Source organism: the organism of the source record quoted next, unplaced genomic scaffold (genome assembly GCF_019419815.1).
Source record: "Pyrus x bretschneideri cultivar Hongxiangsu unplaced genomic scaffold, Pyrus_bretschneideri_v1 Contig73, whole genome shotgun sequence".
Classification (NCBI taxonomy): Eukaryota; Viridiplantae; Streptophyta; class Magnoliopsida; order Rosales; family Rosaceae; genus Pyrus; species Pyrus x bretschneideri.
Window position 1 is genome coordinate 1,473,951 of NW_025999813.1, and position 21,989 is coordinate 1,495,939.

The window sequence follows — 21,989 nt, forward strand, 5'->3', positions numbered from 1 at the left end:
TCAAATCTTAAGAACCAGAGTGAGAAGTTATGCAAATCTCAGATACTATTTTGGCTAAAAAGCCTTTAAAATCGGTCGTTTAAGAGGGGATAGAGAACCATGGTTTGGCTCTTGCTTTAATAATTAAGAAAAAAAAAGTGATATTATCTATACTAGGGGAAGGAATGTGGGCTTAGCCTTACAATTAGCAACTAATAATGTGATTCAAATTTACTTTTGATGAGAATCGAATATAAGACATTTTACTTACAAGTGAATAAGAACACCATTAGACAATAGTACTAAGTGGGTTTTGTATTAAACTTTTTAGTTGAGCTCTTGGGTGCACTGATCAGATGAATGGGTGCATACGGAGCCATCTATATATAGCCTATAAAATAAGGTCCATTACTATAGAAATTTCAAGGCCCAAACCGTAAAAACGAAACTTTGACTTACGAAACCTCCAAAAATTTGAAAATCTCAAATTAATTTCATTTTCCCGCTCAAATTCGAAGCAGAGACAAATCAAATCCAGTCGAAATTAATTTCAATCTCCATTCATTCCATCTTCCCAGTCGCTTTAAAAAAACTCATCTTCCAACCTTAAGATCTTCGGTTATCACAAACACAATGTCGGCCTCATCGGCTCCCCGCCTCAAAGACCGCGGCGGCGCTGGCTCCGTCGCAGGGTCCAAAGCCGCTGCCACTCTCAAACCATCCAAGCCCCTCACGCCGGTACCCTTTTCCGACAAGACGTACTCCAGCGTCGGAAAAGAGAACCCTCTTTCTGGGACCGCCGCTTTCCGGACCTCGGCCAAGAAGCCCACGATCCGGCCCGTTTCCCGTGTTGACAAGGCGTCTGTGTCTGTGGCAACCAGAGACCGCGGCGGCGAAACGCGTGCCCGGTGGTCCATGCCGTTGGCGCCGAGAGGTAGGAGCTCTAGTCCTTCTGAGTTTACAAGGGTACTTTGTCATACGGGTAAGGAGCGGAGGGTCTCGGTGGGTCGGGCCAGACCGGGTTCGGGTCTGAGTTCGGTGGGGGAGAGCGATCGAGTGGTGGCGAGTGCAGGGAAGGCTCTGAGTAATGTTAGGGGATCAGCGAGTGGGAAGCAGAGAAAGGATTTAGGGATTTGGATGTGAAGAAGAGTGAAGTGGGGGCGAATGGGATTAAGGTTTTGAGGGATATCAAAGAAATTGGTAAAGTTGATGTGAATTTAGAGAAAAGGAATGCAACTTCTGGAGAATTAGAAGTGAAAGGAGTGGGAATTGAGAAGAATTGGGATGGAGTTAGGGTTTCGGGAAGTGGTGGTGGAGTGTGTAAACTTACCTCCGAATTGAAAAACCCAAATGGGGTTGATAAAAAGGATCGAAATTTGGTGAGGGTTGATGATAAGGCTGTGAAATTTGGGAGTGGTGCTGTTTTGGGACTGAAGGAGTCTGGTGAAAAATCTGTGAGTAATGCAAAGGTTTTGGAGGGTTTGAAAGAAAAAAGGCTGAGTGAAGAAGGGCGTAGTGGCAGTCGTTCGGGTATCAAATATCCAAGTAAGCTTCATGAGAAGCTCGCTTTCTTGGAAGGGAAGGTTAAGAGGATTTCCTTGGATATTAAGAAGACAAAGGAGATTCTGGATATGAATACTACAGATACGTCGAAGGTGATACTCTCTGATATTCAGGAAAAGATTTCCGGGATTGAGAAGGCCATGGGACATGTCAATGATTCAAGTGGTAAGATTGGGTTGCTGAAAAGTACTGAGCATAATGACCGAGATGCCAAGGTAGTTGAGAAGGGCCATATTGAGCCAGTGAGTAATGCTAAGAGTTTTGTAGAAGGGTTGAACAGTGAAGACTTGGAAGCTAGGCTCTTTCCTCATCACAAGCTGCTTAAAAACCGTACGGCATTGAAAGGATCATCACAAAGCTCCAAAGTCATGGGTCCCAAGCTGTTGAAACCAGTTGTGAAGCAAACGTTGAAGAGAAGTCATTGAGCCTTATAGATGATAACCTAATTGCAGTAGAGTTCTTGGCTTCCTTGGACCAAACTAAAGTTTCAACAAGGGATGATGGATGTGAAGATTTGAAATGTTTTGAAGTTCAAGAAGTGGATGGTGTCAATGCTGCAGAAGTTGAAAAATCTTCAAAATTTGTCACTGGCAAGCTGACTTTGGAGCTCATTCTCACAACTGATGAAAAACTTGATGAGTTGGATGATCAGGAGAATATACAGGAAACGATCATGGATGAGGAAACTGAGGATACCTGCATTTACCAGCTGAACCAAATAGGCCAAAAAACCTCAACTGGCGGGTGGTTTGTGTCCGAAGGAGAGTCGGTTCTTCTTGCTCATGATGACAGTTCATGCACCTTCTATGATATTGTAAACTGTGAGGTATTTAACTTTTCTCCTATATTGCTTGAGCTTCATTGCGTAGATATGCTTATAATCAGTTCTCAGATTCATCCTTTGATATGCTCTTTGCCCTTTAATAATTGAAATATCAAAGGAATTTCAGATCTTGTCCATATTCAGCATAAATTAGGCTTACTAGATTTGAGTTTGAATTCTTGGTGTGATTTTACTTTTACTGCAAATTATAGTTTGATTTTCTTTCAATTATCCTAGACCAAATGTTAAGATTCAAAAAACCAAGGTGAAAAACGTGCATGTTTATATTATAGTTTGAAAATATGAACAATTAGAGAACGTAAAATTGTAATAGCTGGATGTGAAATTTGCATTATTGATTGATGATTTATGGTCTTTTCAGGAGAAGGTTGTGTATAAACCTCCTGGTGGAGTTTCACCTAATATGTGGAGAGACTGTTGGATAATCCGTGCTCCCAGTGCTGATGGTTGCTCAGGAAAGTACGTTGTGGCTGCATCTGCTGGAAATACAATGGATTCAGGGTTTTGTTCATGGGATTTCTATGCCAAAGATGTGCGTGCTTTCCGGATTGAGGACTGTTCAGCTCCTTCAAGAACAGTGCTTGGTCCCTTACCTAACAGCATTTCATATGGAAGAAATGCTTTGTCTGATCTTCTGGATCCAGAACCTAGACAATGGTGGTATAAACCTTGTGGACCTCTCATTGTCTCAACTGCTAGTTGTCAGAGAGTTGTGAGTATTTATGACATCCGTGATGGCGAACAAGTTATGAAATGGGATGTATCGAAGCCTGTTACAGCAATGGATAATTCAAGTCCCTTGCAGTGGAGAAATAGAGGAAAAGTTGTTGTAGCTGAAGCTGAAACAATTTCCTTGTGGGATGTGAACTCTCTTAACTCTCAGGCTTTACTATCTGTTTCTTCTTCTGGTCGGAAAATTTCTGCTCTTCATGTGAATAACACTGATGCTGAACTAGGTGGTGGCGTTCGACAAAGGTAGATGTCAACCTTTCTTTTGGGCTTTTACTTGTTTCATTTTCTATTTCTGGTTCATATATTTTACTTGTTTTGCTTGTGTTTGATGAATTTACTCTCAAATTATATCATGGATTTGTTCTCCATTATCTGCTTGAATATGTCACTCGCGTTACTAATGTTTTTATGTGTGATTCCATTTTTCTATTCTGTAATCCTTTTGCTGTTGCTTGTCCTCTCTTTATAGTGGTCTTTGCCTTAGCAGCTGCAAAGGGGTTTTTCAGATTTCACTAAAGAAAGACTCATTCCAAAAAGGATTCCTGTAGAATTCCGTTTGTGACCTTAAGCAAGGATGTAATGGACTTTTTTCTTATACAACCATGTTGGCGGCTTTTTTCTGCTTGAATATGTCACCGTGTTGCTAATTTTGTATGCGCGACTAATTTCTTTTATCTTGTTTTCTTGCTTATATTGTTGATAGTATATCAGGTAGGAAATTAGGGCTGGCATGAGAATATATAACCTGAAGCAGAAATTTTCTTATGGTCATTTTTGAAGCATTTGCAAAAGAATCTTTATTAAGAACTTAAGTGATTGTTTAAATTGTAGGGTAAGTTCTTCTGAGGCAGAAGGAAATGATGGAGTGTTTTGTACCCAAGATTCTATTAACATTATAGACTTTCGGCATCCGACTGGCGTAGGTCTTAAGATACCAAAACTCGGTGTCAATGTGCAATCAGTTTTCTCCCGTGGAGATTCTGTCTTCCTTGGCTGCCCTAGTGCAAGATTGGGATGGAAAAAACAGTCCTCTTCACAGGTTCAGCAATTCTCAATCCGACAACAAAGGCTATACAGCACTTACGCTTTGCCAGAGTCAAATGCTCACAGCCATGACACAGCAATTACGCAAGTTTGGGGGAATTCCAACCTTGTCATGGGTGTTTGTGGGTTGGGGCTGTTTGTATTTGATGCGTTGAAGGATGACGGAGTTCCATTGTTGACCAGTGATGATGGGACTCATAAAGCCAGAGAAACTGTTGGTCCAGATGACTTGTACGCACCTTCTTTTGATTACTTGGGTTCTCGGGCACTTCTCATCTCAAGAGATCGCCCGGCACTATGGAGGCACTTACCATAGGTTAGCAAAAGTTGTAATGCGTTTTGTTATTTTGGTAAGATGCTGCTGCTGCGGTGTGTGGTGTTATGTATAAATATATTGCATGCCTCCAGGTTGAGGTTCTCTCAGTCAGGATCTTTGTTTATCTTGGTTTTATGCTTGTATTTCAAGATGGTTATTGAAGCTAAGAATCTGAAACTGTAGGGTTGGAACAAATTTTCAGCATTGTGAATTGTGATGAGGGTCGTACGCCGACACCTAGACATGCTCCCGAGTGGTATAAAGAAAATCAGTTGGATTCTTGGCTCGTTTGGAATCATTTTTAATAATAACACAAGTGCTCCTTGAATATAAGCACACATCAAGTGCTTCTTTCAGAAAGTGCTTTTTGAATGCAAAAGCACGTTTAAATTTTTTTTTTTTTTTCTGCCAAACAATGGTCAGATGTGTTTTTGGTGATTTCAAAGTGCTTTTAGCTATTTTGTTTTTTTTTTTTTTTGAACAAACGACATTATCTACATTAATAGGATAAGAGAGTGGGTAAGCCTCACAAATGGCTAGCAATATTTGTAGTTATTTTAAAAGCACATCCATCCAAGTAAACTTTCCAATGTCCCTAGATCTTCTAAGTTTGGAATGTTGATGGCTCCAGCAGGCAAGTGGATGAGGGAAAAGTCGGTTGCTTTCTGCGGAACCATAGGGCTTTAGTTGGAGCCTTTGGAGGTTCCCAATGGCTTAGGATCCTAGAGTTGACGCATAACATGTTACCCTTGTTAGAGCATCTCATCTAGTTGGCATAGGGCAATGGCAATTGGAGAGCAAAAGCACTAAAATTGTCTTTACTTTTTACTCTAAACAGTAATTGTCTTTGTGCAAGTCCACCAGTTTGGACAAAGAAGAGCTAAGGGCAGGAGCAATTACTATTCACAAATATAGTTTTTTAATTTTTTTAATGTCTTCTTTGTCTTATCCTTCGCGTGTCATTAACATTGTAAATTTTTGCTTAGATTCTTGACCATTCATGTAGTTTCACGTGTCATTATCGTCGTAGATTTTTTATGTGTTTAATTTTAAATTTGTAAGTGTCTTGAACTTTGTAAGATTCATCAAGTGTGAACTTTGAATGTTTTTAATATATTTGGGTATTTGTAGAAAAAAAATTTGGGGTTTTTTGGAATTTTATTAAGGAATTTTTTGGAATTTTTACTATTAGAATAATCTTGACCGTTGATTTCCAAATTATAACGTTGGAAGGTCAGAATTCTGCCACGTGGCAATTGACCACAAAGGGACAATTTTTTTCTTGTTGGAAAACCAATGGTCCAAATTAATGGACCATTGGAAATCTAACGGTACAAATTGACCAAGAAGGAGTCAGTTGGCTCATGTCTCATCATGTGGGGATCTACAGTTGTTTGCTAGTGCAAGTTTAGGGCACCTACCCTTGCAATAATTAGAGCACTTCCACCGTTGGCAATAGCCCGATGGACACCCAATGGCCAGAGTTGCATGTTCCAACCCACAATGGTGTGTGGATGAAAGGGGGCCCAAGCGAGAGGCTCGTGGGGAATCGCTGGCTCGAGACCCCGGAGTGGGTATGATGCAAGGCTGACGTCAAGGTGACGTCAGCCACGTGTTGTCTCTTTTTTGCGTCAGGTGCTTGCACTTCAAATGCGTGTCTGCCAACACAAATTTAGAGTTGGGGCCTGCGACGCTTTTTTGAGATGTTACCGTTGGGGAGGCCACGTGGCTTCCCCATGTCTGTTGGATTTCAATGGCAACATTTTATGGATAGTTGGATTTCCGACAGTAAATTTTTTTAAAAAAAAAAGCTTATTTAATTTCAGATGTTGGATCTGAGATCAATAGTCCATGTTATTCGCCTTTATAAATTTAAAAAATAAAAAACAATTTAAAATTTTGAAATCTTACTGTTGTGCCACGAGGCACAATCTAGAGTGTTGGAATTCAATTTTTTTTAATCCAATAGCAAAGATTAATTATGTGAATAAAAAAATTAAAAAAAATGTAAAAAATTAATAAAAATCAGAAAAAATTTTTGAAAAATTTAAAAAAAAAAAAAAATGATTTTACTTTTCTATAAATACCTTCTCATTATCTTCTATCTTACACCACAATTTCATATTTTGTCAACTAGTTTCAACCACATTCCTATCTTTCTCTCAAAGTTTCAATCCAATTTTTTTTTCTAACAAAATGACTAATGATGCATGTGCGAATTGGATGCTTATTGAAGATGTTACATTGTGTACTAGTTGGGTTGAAGTTACTTATGATTCGATTACAGGTAATGAGATGCAGTTGCGAGAAATGTGGATCAAGTAACAATATATATTTATTTGTTTGTACTATACCCAAATTTACGTTACCTACTTTGATTATAATTATTTCTTCTCCAGCATTGTTTAGACACTTCAAGCACAAGCTTGGTATACTGCCAAAACCAAAAGCAAAAACAAATCATTCAACAGGTGGGAATGTTGGAATATTGTCAAAGATTGTCCTAAATTTATAGTTGTTCATGTCAGTCCAGAAGTTTTCATGAACATCACCCCTCTACACTCTATGTCCGATCATGCCTTGCATGTTCATGAAGATGACGTAGAAGAAGTGCCCGAAACGCACCCCCCCTGAAAAAGCGTCGGGGTCGACTCATTATCCAATTAGGCCTCAAGGTAAGAAGGCTTTAAAGAGAAAAAGGGAGTGCTTCCAAGAATGATTATGCAAATTATATGGAAGAACTTGCTTGCCAAGGTGAATAGACTTTGGCACGGGAAATGGCTAAATTTGAGGCTAATAAGGTTAGAGAGGAGGCAAAAGTTGCAGTTGTTGAGAGAGAATTAGAGAAGAAAGAAGGGCTCAAAGAAATCGTGACATTATGAACAAACCTTTATAAGGGAAGTCTCCGAATTATAAATATTTTTGGAATTCGGAGAAAGCGGACATGGTGCGAAGGAGGCGTTCAAGAGAAGCGAGAGCAAGAGGAGATGATCCTAGCACCACAAGAGAAGATGATCCTAGCACCACAAATTGGTTAGGTGATGATTTTCCATTCATGAGCCCATAATTTTCCAATCACTTTGGGTTGTAATTTCTTATTTATTGAATAGAGTAATTTATGTTGTTTCCAATTTATTGAATTTAGTACTTTATTTAAAGTAAGAGTAAATTTATTTAATTTGGTAATTTGTTTATACTAAGAGAATCTTTATTCAAAGGACATAAAGACACCAAATAAAATTACATAAACATACCAAATAATAAAAAAACTCACTAAATGAACTAAAAAAAAACACACCAAATAAAATTAAATAAACACACCAAAATAAAAACAAACACATTAAATGAACTTAAATATCTTGAGCTTGTTTCAATTCTCACTGGTGTTCTATTATGGCTTTTGAAGTGCAGTATATCATTGAATGAGCCTTTCATTATAACGTCCATCCCTTTCTAATGACTCGTGTTGCACATGAATGTGATGCTCTAGGCATTCTTGCTTCGTCATCTCTCCTTCTACGCTCCTCATCCTCTTCCATCTCATTTTGGGCCACCTGGAGATTGAGCAGTCCTTTTAATTGGTTAAACAATTCTTCCTCTTGCTGATCAATTTCCCACATCATCCTTAAAGAAGAAGACATTGTAAGAATGAAGCAAAAACTATGAATAATAATACAGATTTTGATTTTGATGAAGAATGAAGTAGAAACTATAAATAATGATAGAGATCTTGAGAAAATTGGTGTGAGATTTATGAGGATGGATGGTGGATTATATGGAGGATTCAAAAAGATTAGATTGTAGATAATGTCACGTGACATGCCATCATTCATTAAAAATCTGATTGAAATTCATCCTCAAAGATTATAAACAGATTGTGACACATGACGCGACGTGATTGGTTAAAAATCTTACCGGAAATCTATCCTCAACGAATTTGAAAAGGTAACGACACGTGGCATGACGGCATTGGATAAAAATCTTATCGAAATCCATCACCAATAATTGTCTTTTTGGATAATGACACGTGACGCAACGAGAACGATTAAAAATCTTATCCGAAATTACAAATAAAATTATTTTGTATTATTTTATAAATAAAAAAATACTAATATTTTATTGCCTATTGCCAATGCTATTCAGTGTAGGGATGGAGATGCAAAAGGCAGTTACCGTTTATTAAAGGCAGTTACTATTCATTGGGTGGATTAAATAGTGAATAGTCCTAGGAGGCCTTAGCAACGATAGAGTTGCTCTTAGCAGGGCAGCTGCCATACGACCTGCCCTTCTACCAATTGCCACACTTTTTTGTAATTGGAGCAACTGTTTTTGGGTAGGGAGGCAATTCAATTCAATTGCAAGCGCAATTCCACACTGGTGGAAATACTCTTAAAGGCAACCCCCATGGCCGCATTTAAGGGTTTGTTTCTTAATGTATACGCCTTATTTCCCACATGGAATTTACCTAGTGTCACTTTCTCGCACTACTATTGTTGTATTGCGAACCCCACGAAAATGAATGGTTAGAAATCAAATACGTACGTATGAGCGAATAACCTGTTCATACTTTTCCCCTTGTTCGGAAGAAGCGCACCCTTGCTGATGTCCATGCCAAACTGGCCACAGCCTTGCGTCATTCCCACCTCGGGCTCAAGGGCTGGCAATCCCTCACAGGCCCTTTGCTCAGGCCTCCCCCTTCCACCGGGCTGCCTCACGCTGGAGGCCTACCACCGGCCCTCGGGCCTTTGTTTTGGAGACTGTCCCCCGAGCAATTTGCTACGGTGGGAATGCTCTAAGATGAGTGGGCTAGGGGTAACCTGCCCAGACTTGATTGTGGCTTTAGTTTTATTGGGCCACTGGCCCACTTCCACGCATGCAACCCAAAACCTTATCATGTGATATTGGTTTTTTTTTTTTTTTTTTAATTTAATTTTATTTTTTTTATACAAACGATATTGATAGGAAAAAAAATTGGATGAAACTTGTTATTTACGAGATTTAAATGTAAGATTGTAAGACTTTTTTATTTTCAAAAGAAGTTTAATATCGCTAAACCACAAATACTAAGTGACTTCATCTAAAGGTATACCTAAGAGACAAACAAGAGAAAAGAAAAACGTCTAAATGTCATTGTTATTACCTAAATAATCACATCACCACTAAATATAGTCTTAGCCGCTATGTCAGATAGGTCCCTTTAAGAAAGGGATCCCTATTTTTCACAAGGCATGAAACTAGTTGTGAGGTCTATGTTACATTCTTTTATAATAATTTGAATCGTCTAATTTTTAAATATTCATTCATAGATCATTTTTACGAAAAATTAATTCAATTTAAAATTATTTACCTTTATGGTAATCAAGATGAAATTTCAATAATTATTAAGATAATGATCATTAACTTCTTTGCAATGATAATGTATTAGAATAAGTAACAAAAATAAACAATTCGAATTATTAAAATTTAATGCGTAGTGGGTAGACTTAGGGCTGGAAAAAAATCCCAAAAATCCCAAACCAAACCGAAAAAATCCCGATCCCAAACCAAAAAAATCCCAAACCAAAATTCCCGAAATTTTCGGTATTTAATCCCGAACCAAACCGAAATTTTCGGTATGGGATTCGGTATTCCATCTCCATTTTTTCGGTATTCCCATACCGAATTGAAATAAATATTATATATATATATATAATTTTTTTTATTATAAGAGAATTATTTCAATCGTTCATTGTTTTAGATTTAATATGTGTATATATATATATATATATATATATATACAATTACCAACAAGAAGGGAGCAACCACAAGCATCAACAAGATCAAGGGGACGAAGGGGCCGAAGAGGCCAACAATATTTATAGACTTTAAGCTTTGCTTTTTAGCTTTTGGTTTGTAACTTAATTATTGAAACTTTGGCTCATAACTAATTTTTTTTTATTTTGGGTTTGTTACTTTATTTATAAACCTTGGCTTGTAACTAATATTTTTGCTTTTGAGTTTGTTACTTTATTTATTACTTTATAATATGTCAAATTTTAGCCCAAAAACATAATATGTCAAATTTTAGTCCAAAAGCCCAAAAACATTTCGGGATTCCCGATTTGTCCCGAAATCCCGAAATTATTTCGGGATTCCCGAAAATTGGGATTCCCGAAAATTTGGTTTGGGATTGGGATTGAATTTGGGATTCCCAAAAATTTCGGTTTGGGAATCGGGACAATGATTTCGGTATGGGATCCCATACCGAACCACCCCTAGGTAGACTTCACATCTTAGAAAAAAGATGAAGATCTCTTTCTTTAAAACGGGCCCCTGTGGGCATCTGACATGAAAGCTTTAGGGCCACGTTGGACCATTCAATGGTCACAATCACAAAAAATGAACAATTCGAATTGTAAAAATTTAATGCGTAGTGGGTAGACTCCACATCTTAGAAAAAAGATGAAGATCTCTTCTTTAAAACGGGCCCTTGTGGGCATCTGACATGAAAGCTTTAGGGCCACATTGGACCATTCAATGGTCACAATCACCATTGGCTGAGCCACTAGGTTGGCTGATAGATTTCATCATCGATGGTATACCGTATGCTACGATGCTTTCTAAATTATAGGGATTTCACATTTCTAATACAATAATTCGATATTAAATTAGGTTATTTATTATGTGACTTAATCGAACTCTTTCTTTTTTTTAATGTAAAAATATTAATGTACTAAATAATAATAATAATAATAATAATAATAATAATAATAATTTGGGTGTTGGCCAATAATATTATTTGACATTTGTGGCACCTACCTGACCCACTTTATAAATAAATGTGAGGAGAAGGGAGGGAAGAGGTAATCAGATTAAGATGGTCCCCAGTGCCAAATGAAGGTTGTTTCTCTGATTTATACCTACCAAAACAGGTAAGAAGAAGAAAAACGTGCAACTTATCTAAAGATTGCCCAATATACTGTGAGGGTTAAGGGTTAATCCATTCCAAGAAATATGAGAATTTTATTTTCAATCTTTGATTATTTTATCAGATTCATAGGAAAGCAGTAGTTTTTGTTTCTAAATTTATTATTTAGTAACAATTGATCTTCATGAGATTCGAACTCCAAAACAGTGTTTTTCATATTTTTACCACCAAAATATGTAAGTGAAAGAAGTTATGAATGTCGATTTTCTTCAATGCAAAAATAATGTGTATGTTGACTCTAAAAATTACCAAACCTACGTTGCGCACATGCCGAGTAACTAATGAGCTAACTACGTCCATCTGGTCAATTCGGGTGTGCCAACTCACTGCCGAGCTCGGTCGGTGAGTAGAATGGTTAAAGTGGTGGTGTCAGATTAAATATAAGAATTAACTATTGTTTCTCCTTTTTCCTGCTCCTAATTCGTATCTCAATTTTTTCTTCTACCTCCATCATAGGTTAAATATGTTAACTAATTTATGTTGCAGGTACTATATATATGTATATATATAATATATATCAGCATATATACTAGTATGAATTTATACAAAGATGAAAGATGAAATTTCTTTGAACTATTTTTATGGATGATATGTATATTAATTTTTATTTATTTTCGTAGATACCTTTAATCACATACCAAATGTATTTTATCAACTTATGACATAGGTATCATATATGATGACATATAAATTTTCTTTTAACTATGTTCCATGAAAAGTAGTTAGATCTGCATATTTTAAATATTTAAATTAAAACTTTGAGTAAAAATACATAAATAAAAAAATTTAACTAAAATTAACAAAATAAAGAAATTGGACTAAATACAAGAACAGATCAAACTTTTCGACCTCATCAAATTTTCAACCTCATTAAAGCCTTCAAATTGCTTGGAGGGACAATCTTATAATGGTTACGAGATATGACACGTACATATGCACTTGCCACATGACTTTCTGATCGCGCAAGTGGACAATGGAAAAGCTCCTATATATAGAGGTACAGAGAGAAAGAGAGACTTGATAGTTTCTACTTTCTAATCATATATTAACTTTTCCCTTTTGTGTTTCTCTTCAACCCTCACTTAGCAAGCCAAGCTGTGTGTTTTACCTTCAATTTACAGAGAGAGAGAGAGAGAGAGAGAGAGAGATGAGAAAGGAGTGTCATCCTTTGTTGAATGGGGGAAGAGGATATGCAGGAGATGACAGAAAATACAGTCATGGATTCTCTTCAGCTGAGATGCAGTCTTTGGCAAGTATCTGTGAGGCTTTATTACCTCCTTTGTATGAAATCAAGGGTGAACAACCTACAATTAACAAGGCTGTTCAGTCCTTCTACAAAACTTCTGCGGCTCAAACTCCCATCCCTGATGAGGTATCTCTCTCTCTCTCTCTCTCTCTCTCTCTCTCTCTGCGGAGTTTTTTTTTTTTTTTTTTTTTTTCAACTAAAAATCATTAAAAAGAGAATTATTTATATAAGTTGATAATTTTTTTTTAACAAATTTGAATGAAAATGAATAATGTTCAATCACAGGTTGGGTAGGCTTGATAAAAAAAACAACAAAAAATCACTAGCATAGGTTCTAGACTGACCGCACTAATACTAAACTTTTTATTTCGTCGAACTAATACTAAACTATTTCGTTTGTCAAACTTATGACTCTAAAATTTAATTAAGTATTAATTAATGTGTGAAAGTTTGTGCAAAATTAACAAAAAAAAAAAAAAAAAATTAGTTTAGGTAAGCTTGTGCTCTTTAAATTAGATCTTCATATTTCTTGGATTTATTACATCACTTGGATATATTCGTGGAGTACAGGTTGCACAGCTAATGGTGAAAAGGGCCTTAATAGAAGCTGTGGTATTGGTTAGAGTGGTTTTGTGGATATTGGGAACTAAGTTGGGAACCCTACTGCTCTGTGGCTCTCTTTGTTTTGGTAAGACATGGCCCTTCGTTCACAACTTTTCAAGTTTGTCGTTGGAGAAAAGAGAAAAGGTCCTGCAGAAGTGGTTCAAGCACAGGTTTCTTACCCCCATTAGGCTTGCATTTGTTTACATCAAGTTTCTTTGCCTCTACATTTTCTTCTCTCGGGTAATATTTCATTTCCTTTCTCTAAACTACAGTTTCACTGTAAAATATTTTTTCTTTCTATTCCAATTACTATCAATATCACACATGTTTCGCATGTGAGGCAGTTTTTTTTTTGGGTTAAAAATAGAAGGCAGTTTTTGGGGAAGAAGTTGAGAGAAATTAGGAAAATGGTTCAAATTTTAAAAATTTTATTACCTGACTTGGACCACACCACTTAGTATTGTGTCATAATAATACTTGTAAGTGAAAATTTTTAAGTTCAACATTTATAGATAGAGAGTTAAATAAAAAAAATATTTTAACAAACCCGTTATACAGCTTAGTCAAAATTTTGTATTAAAAAAGGATGATAAAGATTATAATTTGTTTGGGTTGACAAATAGAGTAATAGCATGGCACATCGAACAAATTAAGAAGTTGAACCGGTGAGCGGTTCGTGCATACAGATAGCGAAAGGCTGTATTTAATTAATGCATGATAGTCATGAGACATCAAATATAAAATAAATAAAAAAGTTGAAAATAACCAGTGGTTGAAACATCATCGTCATCACCTGCCGTGCAGATGAAGCTAATAAGATGATCATGCGTCAGCGTACTATATTTTAGGTATAAATTCAAGTAGGACTTGGCCAATTAATTATTTAATTAGGCATCAAGAAAAGCTTAATCTTTCTTATTGGGTACCACGAGGTGATGAACCACTCTCCTCATAACTAGAGAGCTATGCATGAAGTTGTAGCTCAGCCCCAAGATGGAAAATGGTGACATTTTTGTCACGTCCTTACATGCCCTCTGGTGTGCAGAGAAATTTGATTAAGCTAAGCACGAGAATAAATTAAGAGGGTGATGTGGCGTAGATGTGGTCGTTAGGGCTTCAAATGGGGTTGAACTTCACTTGGATTCCATGAACACTATAGAGCATTAGTCACCTTTAGGTGATAGCTGTTGTGTTGGCAAAATAACGCTTTAATTTTTTGTCATTATTTTTCTCCAAAAGGTCAAAATCAAGTGGTCATTAGGACGTAACTCAACTTCTTATATGCCCTTACAATATATATTTTTTTAAACTTTTTTAATGAGACATATTTTCACATCCTTACAAGCTAGTATTAAGCCCCTAAACTCAGTTTGATATTAGTTGTCTCTCTAAAGCATATAATCTCATGAGAAAGGGAATTCACGTGGGATAGACACGTAATCGAGGAATCAAGTATATCAATTAGTTTTCAGTGTATTGATATAGTTTTTTCTATTCAGTTGGAGGAGGAGGTTTTAGGTTTTGTTGACTAACATGAGTACAAACATGATGCATATTTATGATGTGTTGAATACCTAACTGTGGTTATAGCCACGTTGTGGTGGTGTAGCTTTACTATGAATACAATACATTATCATAGTGAACAAAATTAATTTTGTATTGTCTTATCATTTGTCAATTTTTTTTGAAAAAGTATCATCCTACTAAACAAAAGTTAAATCTCAATTAAACTACTTCTCATAAAAAAATCTCAATTAAACTAGTTCTCATAAAAAAAATCTCAATTAAACTCGCTTTCTATTAAAAAAAAAAAAAAAATCTTTCTAGGGAAGTAATCTTGGGAGAAACTCAATACTAAAACTTTTATATATATATATATATATATATATATATATATATTGTTAGGATTAGGAGATACGTTTTTTACACATATTTTGTAGGTCTATTTCGTAATGTACGTATTTTAATGATTCAATTGTCTATCTTTAGGTCTTCACTCAACAATCATATTTACAAAAAATCACCAAAATCTGAAACCATGTGATTGTTGCATTAAATGTTAGTCATTTTAGTGTTTCTTTGCAAAACCATATTCATTTATTTTCTTCACTACAAATGAATGTCTTAATGATTTTGATTTGTTTAATTTTTTGTAAGGATGATCTATGAATGATGTATTAAAATATAGACGGTTCGGATATTCAAAAAGGTTACGAAATGAGCTCTACAAAATAGGTGTAAAAAAATGAGGTGCCCTTGATTCTAACCCATATATATATATATATATATATTATCTTCGTATTTGTGTGTGTCGTATATGGGACCTCCTCCAACTACATGAAAACTTGTATTTAATAAAGAGTTATACCAACTGATCATGTGGGAGCTTGTAGAATTCTTGACTTTTTATTTCATGGAGGTCATGTGTGAGTTTGTACGTGAATCCTCATCCTATCCCCACTCACGCCATGCCATGCCATGCCACTTGACAAAAGGGTTGTGGCCATTGATTGTTCTTGTGTATAGAGTATTTTCTTGTAGATGAGTTTATTAATGCTAACCTACTGATGTCAAAATACATGATAGAAATATCAAGACTTTCCAGTAATTATGGATATCCCATGAGTTCTGCTAGGCAAAACCCCATATTTAACTGTAAAGTAGTTTCCAAGCATTTGATAACTTAAGACCGGTTTGATACTCTTTTGGAATTGATTTTTTTTAACCAATAAATTCTTAATTTTTGAAAACTATAATTTAATTTCAAAATGAATACTAAACAATCCCTAAATTTTTCAATCTTTAATCTTTTGGCGCAGGTTGGTGAGAATGCAGAAAACCTAATATGGCAAGCCATTGGATACCATGTAGAAACTGATGACCAAGATGATCAGAAGAACCACTCAAAAATGCAAGAACAAGAGAGGCCTCTTCAGAAGGGAATCATAGAAACAATGCTTGAAACTGATACCACCCTTCTGAATTCCCTTGAACAGAAAGGCTTCCAAGTCATACATGACTGCACAAAAAATATTTACAATGTCAAATGTGACGTTATAGTTGTTGGCTCTGGTTGTGGAGGAGGTGTTGCAGCTACTGTTCTTGCAAGCTCAGGCCACAAAGTCATCGTTCTCGAAAAAGGAAACTACTTCACTCCCTCAGATTACTCTTCTTTGGAAGCTCCCTCCCATGATCAACTCTATGAATCAGGAGGCATTCTTGTAACTGTTGATGGGAAAATTGTGCTTCAAGCTGGATCAACGGTTGGTGGTGGCTCTGCTATTAACTGGTCAGCTTGTATTAAAACACCAAATTTTGTGCTTCAGGAATGGAATAAGGATCATAAGATCAAGTTCTTCGGGGGATCGGAGTATCTTTCTGCAATGGATACTGTGTGCGAGAGAATTGGTGTTACTGAGAATTGTGTAGAGGAAGGGTTTCAAAATCAAGTACTAAGGAAAGGGTGTGAGAATCTAGGCCTTGGGGTGGATTTTGTGCCTCGAAATTCTTCAGAAAAGCATTACTGTGGATCATGTGGTTATGGATGCAGGAAAGGAGAGAAAAAGGGGACAGATTCTACATGGCTAATAGATGCAGTGGATTATGGTGCCGTGATCATAACTGGATGTAAAGCTGAGAGATTTGTATTAGAAACTAGCAAGAGTGGAAGTAAAAGAAAAAAGAAATGTTTAGGAGTAATGGCAAAACCTTTGAGCAATAACATTACGAAGAGGCTGCAAATTGAGGCCAAAGTTACAATCTCAGCTTGTGGAGCTCTTTTGACACCCCCTTTAATGCTTTCTAGTGGACTGAAGAACAAGAATATTGGTCGGAATCTTCATCTCCACCCTGTTTTAATGGCCTGGGGGTATTTCCCTGACTCAAATTCAGAGTTCAAAGGTAAAAACTATGAGGGTGGAATAATTACATCAGTGTATAAGGTGGTATCAGCAGACTCTAAGGTAAAAGCAATCATAGAAACACCGGCATTGGGGCCGGGAACATTTTCTGCTTTGAGCCCTTGGGTGTCTGGGGAAGATATAAAGAACAGAATGCTGAAGTTTTCAAGAACTGCCCATTTGATTTCAATTATCAGGGATAAGGGTTCTGGGGTAGTTACGAAGGGCGGAAGAGTAAGTTATGAGTTTTCTGCCTTAGACAAAGAGAACATAAAGGGAGGTTTGAGGCAAGCATTGAGGATTCTAATAGCAGCAGGAGCAATTGAAGTTGGCACACATCGGAGTGATGGGCTGAGACTTAAATGTAAAGGGATTGATAAAGAGGAACTGGAGGAGTTTCTCGACATGGTTATTGCAAATGAAGGGCCACAGTCACTAGTAGAGAATTGGACAACCTATTCCTCAGCTCATCAGATGGGGAGCTGTAGAATGGGAATCAATGCAAAGGAAGGGGCGGTTGATGAGAATGGGGAGAGTTGGGAAGCAGAAAGCCTCTTCGTATGCGATGGGAGTGTTCTGCCTAGTGCTGTTGGTGTCAATCCCATGATCACCATCCAATCAACTGCATATTGTCTCTCAAAGAGAATAGCTGATTCTCTAAGAAAGTGTTAGAATACAACCATTAATGCAGAATCTTTTCGTAATGAAAGGAATGTGGGTCTTCTCAAACCCTATATATGTTGTAAACATTATATATGATTAATTCAAGAAGTCATATTTCTATCACATATGGGTTTGTGTAAGACGTGTTTACACGAGGAGTTGGCAAAGTTTGCTGAACCTCTCTAAATTATGTGTTTATGTATGACGTGTTTACTTTATTGTTCATATATTCTCATAGCATCATCTTATAAGTTTGAATAACACTGGAGACTATCGATAAACAAGATCAACTAAGGGGATTAAAATCTACACTTGGTTTATCAAGTGTTCTTCACCTCTTAACTCCATGGACATCCTATATGACTGGGATTAATTGACAAATTAGTTGAGGCCCTTGGAGTTAGGGTGGTAATTGTGATTGTCGTTGTTGAACCCTTTGATTAACCCATAAGTTAAACCCCGAGTCCAGTGATGGTCGTGGAGTAACACACTCCACATACCTCATATGCGACTAGAATTGATAAACCGGTTGAGGCTGTTGTTGGAACTGGGGGTAGCAATTATGATTGTTGATATTGAACCTGTTGACTAACCAAGTTGTCGCACCCTGAGTTTAGTGATGGTGGTGGTCCAATGCATCTTTCATTCGCCTTCATTGCTTGCAACAATGCATTAAAGTGTATTGTTGACCTTTTTAGTCATGGTCATCATATGAATGGTTTCATTCAGGTCTTGTTTCAAACTACCCATGTTTGATTCGACCGTTGAAGTCGGTGTAGGTGTAGTTACTCTAGGTTGGGATCTTGTGTTAACCAATGACTCAGTTATGTTTTAAGTTCGATTATTCATTTCCGGTAGAAAAATAGTTTGTACATATAAAACAAAAATCGTTTGCGTTCAACTGCTCATGCCAAAAGATGGTCTCAAAATCAGTCTCAGCCACACATCCAAGAATTTCGATATCTCTTGTCCTTCAAGTTTTTGTTATAGGTGTGCCAATTCGTGCCCTAGAGGCTGAGCGAGTAAAATTTGATTTGCCCTTTGTCTGGCTTCTTTCAAAATGATTGTGACTAAGAAAGAAACGCGTCTCAGTTAAGGGTTCTCCATACCTTGGGTGCAAGGACTTTAGAACATGTGATGTTCATGAAAGTGAAGTGGAATGGTTATGGTGGTTGATAAGGTAAGCTGGGATGTATGTGAAAGTAATCACATCAACCCAAATGAACTACTAATTGAATGGATCGAATTGGTAAGTAACTAATTACAATACTCCTAATGCAAGAAAATAAAATGCGAGAAAGTAAATTGCAAGGAAATAGGGATTGGAAGCTCCCTCAACTCAAACGACGCACTCACTCTGTAAACTATGAAGAACTCATTGTATCTTGCAGAAAAAGAAATAGATATATAGAGAGAGAGAGAAGTAGAGATTTAGAGAGAGAGAGAGAGAGAGAGAGAGAATATTTAGTTTATTAATGATTCACAAAACTTAGTACAAGGTGGTTAGACATGCTAGTTATATACCAGACTAGGTAGTTTACTAACTAAGCCACACACTCAACTCACAATCCATTGATATTTGTCATTCTATCTAACCATTGAATCATAAGCTCATAACAAACATCTAACAACCTATATTATTCTTATCATCCTCCCTCAATCTCAGGATGGGAATTTCCAAGCCTGAGATTGTAACAATGAGTTTTTAATAAAGAGGTAGACAAGCCTTTGGTGAGAATGTCTGCAAACTGAGCATTAGAAGTAACAAATTGGACTTGGAGTAACTTATTAGCTACCCATTCTCGGACAAAATGAACATCAATCCCGATATGCTTTGTCCTTTGATGCATAACTGGATTATAAGCAAGGGCAATGGCCGAGAGATTATCACAATATAAGAGAGTTGGAGAATTCATAGAAATATGCATAAATTGTAATAACTGCTTGATCCAATCCACCTCATCTGCAGTACAAGATAAAGCCCTGTATTCTGCCTTAGTAGAGGATCTTGAAATTGTATTTTGCTTCTTAGAGGACCATGAAATAGGATTAGATCCCAAATATACAACCAAACCTGTTGTAGAGCTCATGTCATTAGGATTTCCTGTCTAGTTAGCATCACTATAAGCATAGAAGTCCATATCCCCTTCACTAAACTGAATGCAATAGTCTTGTGTGCCCCTCAAGTATCTGAGTATTCTTTTGACAGCAACAAAGTGTGATTCCATTGGACAATGCATGAATTGGCAAACTTGATGCACAGAGAAGGCAATATCAAACCTTGTGAATGTTAAATACTGAAGTGCACCAACAATGCTTCTATATAAAGTAGGATTGTTAAATGGTTTACCATCATCCTTTAACAATATGTTATAAGGTAGGCAAGGAGTTGTAAATGACTTAGATTGGAGCATATCAGTTTTTATCAACATATCTGAGACATACTTAGATTGAGAAAGAAACAAACCATTGGACTGTTATGTAATTTGAATACCAAGAAAATAATGAAGAGGCCCTAAGTCCTTGATATCAAATTTTGAATGTAAAGCTCTAATAACCTCAGTAATTGCATCTGTAGTACTGCCTGTAATGATTATGTTATCGTCATACAATAAGAGAACAACAACTGATTGTCCAACATGTTTCACAAAGAGTGAAGAATCTAAGTATGTAGTAAGAAACCCCAGAGATGGCAAAAAATTTGTGAATCTGTCATTCCAAGCCCTTGGGGCTTGTTTTAGACCATATAAGGACTTGTGTAATTTACACACATGTGTTGAATGTTGAGGATCCAAAAAACCAGGGGGCTGAGACATGTATACTTCTTCTTATAATATACCATGAAGAAGGGCATTCTTCACATCTAATTGTCTAAGTGACCAACCAAAGTGAGCAGCAAGAGCTAATACTAACCTGACTATAGTTGGTTTAACCACAAGACTGAAGGTTTCTCCATAATCTATACCCTCCTCTTGATTAAAACCTTTGGCAATTAGTCTTGCTTTATACATGGAAATGGTGCCATCAACATCTTTCTTAATCTTATAAACCCATTTACACCTTATAAGATTTTTATATAGAGGAAGAGGAACAAAAGACCAAGTACCCTGAGAATGAAGAGCTGAAAGTTCCTCTTTCATTGCTGATAACCATATAGAAGATTTCAAGGCTAACTTATATGTTGCAGGCTCTGTTTGAGACAAATCCACTAACTGATCATCTTGAAGAATCGAGAGAAATACCTTTTTCTTAGATATCCCACTTTTAGACCGAGTATGCATTGAATGTGTATTTAGTGTTGGAATTGGTAGTATAACTTGTAAACTTTCAAGAGAAAAACTAATAGGATCTTCAGATTGCTCAGAATAAGACTAAGAAGTATTTGTCTGAGCCATAGGGTGAGGAGATGATAATGATTGAGAAAAACTTGTTGATATTGTTGGGATTGCAGTAATGAGTTGTATACTGGAACTGTGAGCATCATTGGTATCTGAAGAATGAGAACCAACAATGTTTGGCATAGCCGTATGACTAGGGACTATAGTATTCTGATGAGTGACAGACATATTTGGAGACTGTGATACAACAAATGACGGAGAAGACTTGAAACACAAAGGAATTGGGCATTTTGAAAGCAAACTAGTATATGGAAATTCAATTTCATCGAATATGACATGTTTGGAAACATATACCCTCTTATGAGATACCTCATAACAAATATACCCTTTATACTTAGTAGCATAATCCAGAAATATGCATTTTATGGTCCGAGGCTGGAGTTTGGTACTATTATAGGGTCTAAGTAGTGGAAAACATGAACACCCAAAAATTCTTAAATGAGTGATATCAGGAATGGAATTAAACAACAATTTAAATGGTGATTTGTTGTTTAAGGATGAGGTAGCCATTCTATTAATAAGACAGACAGCCACTTGACAAGCAAAAGACCAAAACTGTGGAGGTAATGCAGGAGTTTGTGAAAGTGTGATAGAGGTTTCAATGATATGTCTATGTTTTCTTTCAGCTAGCCCATTTTGTTCCAGAGTATTAGCACAAGACAATTGATGTTTGATTCCTTTATCAAGAAGAAAGGTTTGAAATGTTTTACTAATATATTTCTCTCCCCCATCACT

The 21,989-nt window shown here is 36.6% G+C and overlaps 2 protein-coding genes across 2 annotated transcripts; both read left to right on the forward strand.

The window, feature by feature from the left end:
- The first annotated feature begins 581 nt into the window (after positions 1-581).
- On the forward strand, positions 582-4,673 carry LOC103965662 (KIN14B-interacting protein At4g14310-like). The gene is given in 5 exon segments (XM_009378732.3): positions 582-1,096; positions 1,099-1,899; positions 1,902-2,368; positions 2,748-3,361; positions 3,950-4,673. Coding segments are annotated over 5 exon segments (2,895 nt in total). The 5' UTR covers positions 582-612; the 3' UTR covers positions 4,479-4,673.
- A 7,748-nt stretch (positions 4,674-12,421) lies between these two features.
- On the forward strand, positions 12,422-18,093 carry LOC103965648 (long-chain-alcohol oxidase FAO1). The gene is made up of 3 exons (XM_009378719.3): positions 12,422-12,817; positions 13,262-13,534; positions 16,114-18,093. The coding sequence occupies exons 1-3, from the start codon at positions 12,593-12,595 to the stop codon at positions 17,863-17,865; spliced, it is 2,250 nt and encodes a 749-aa protein (XP_009376994.2). The 5' UTR covers positions 12,422-12,592; the 3' UTR covers positions 17,866-18,093.
- The last annotated feature ends 3,896 nt before the right edge of the window (positions 18,094-21,989 follow it).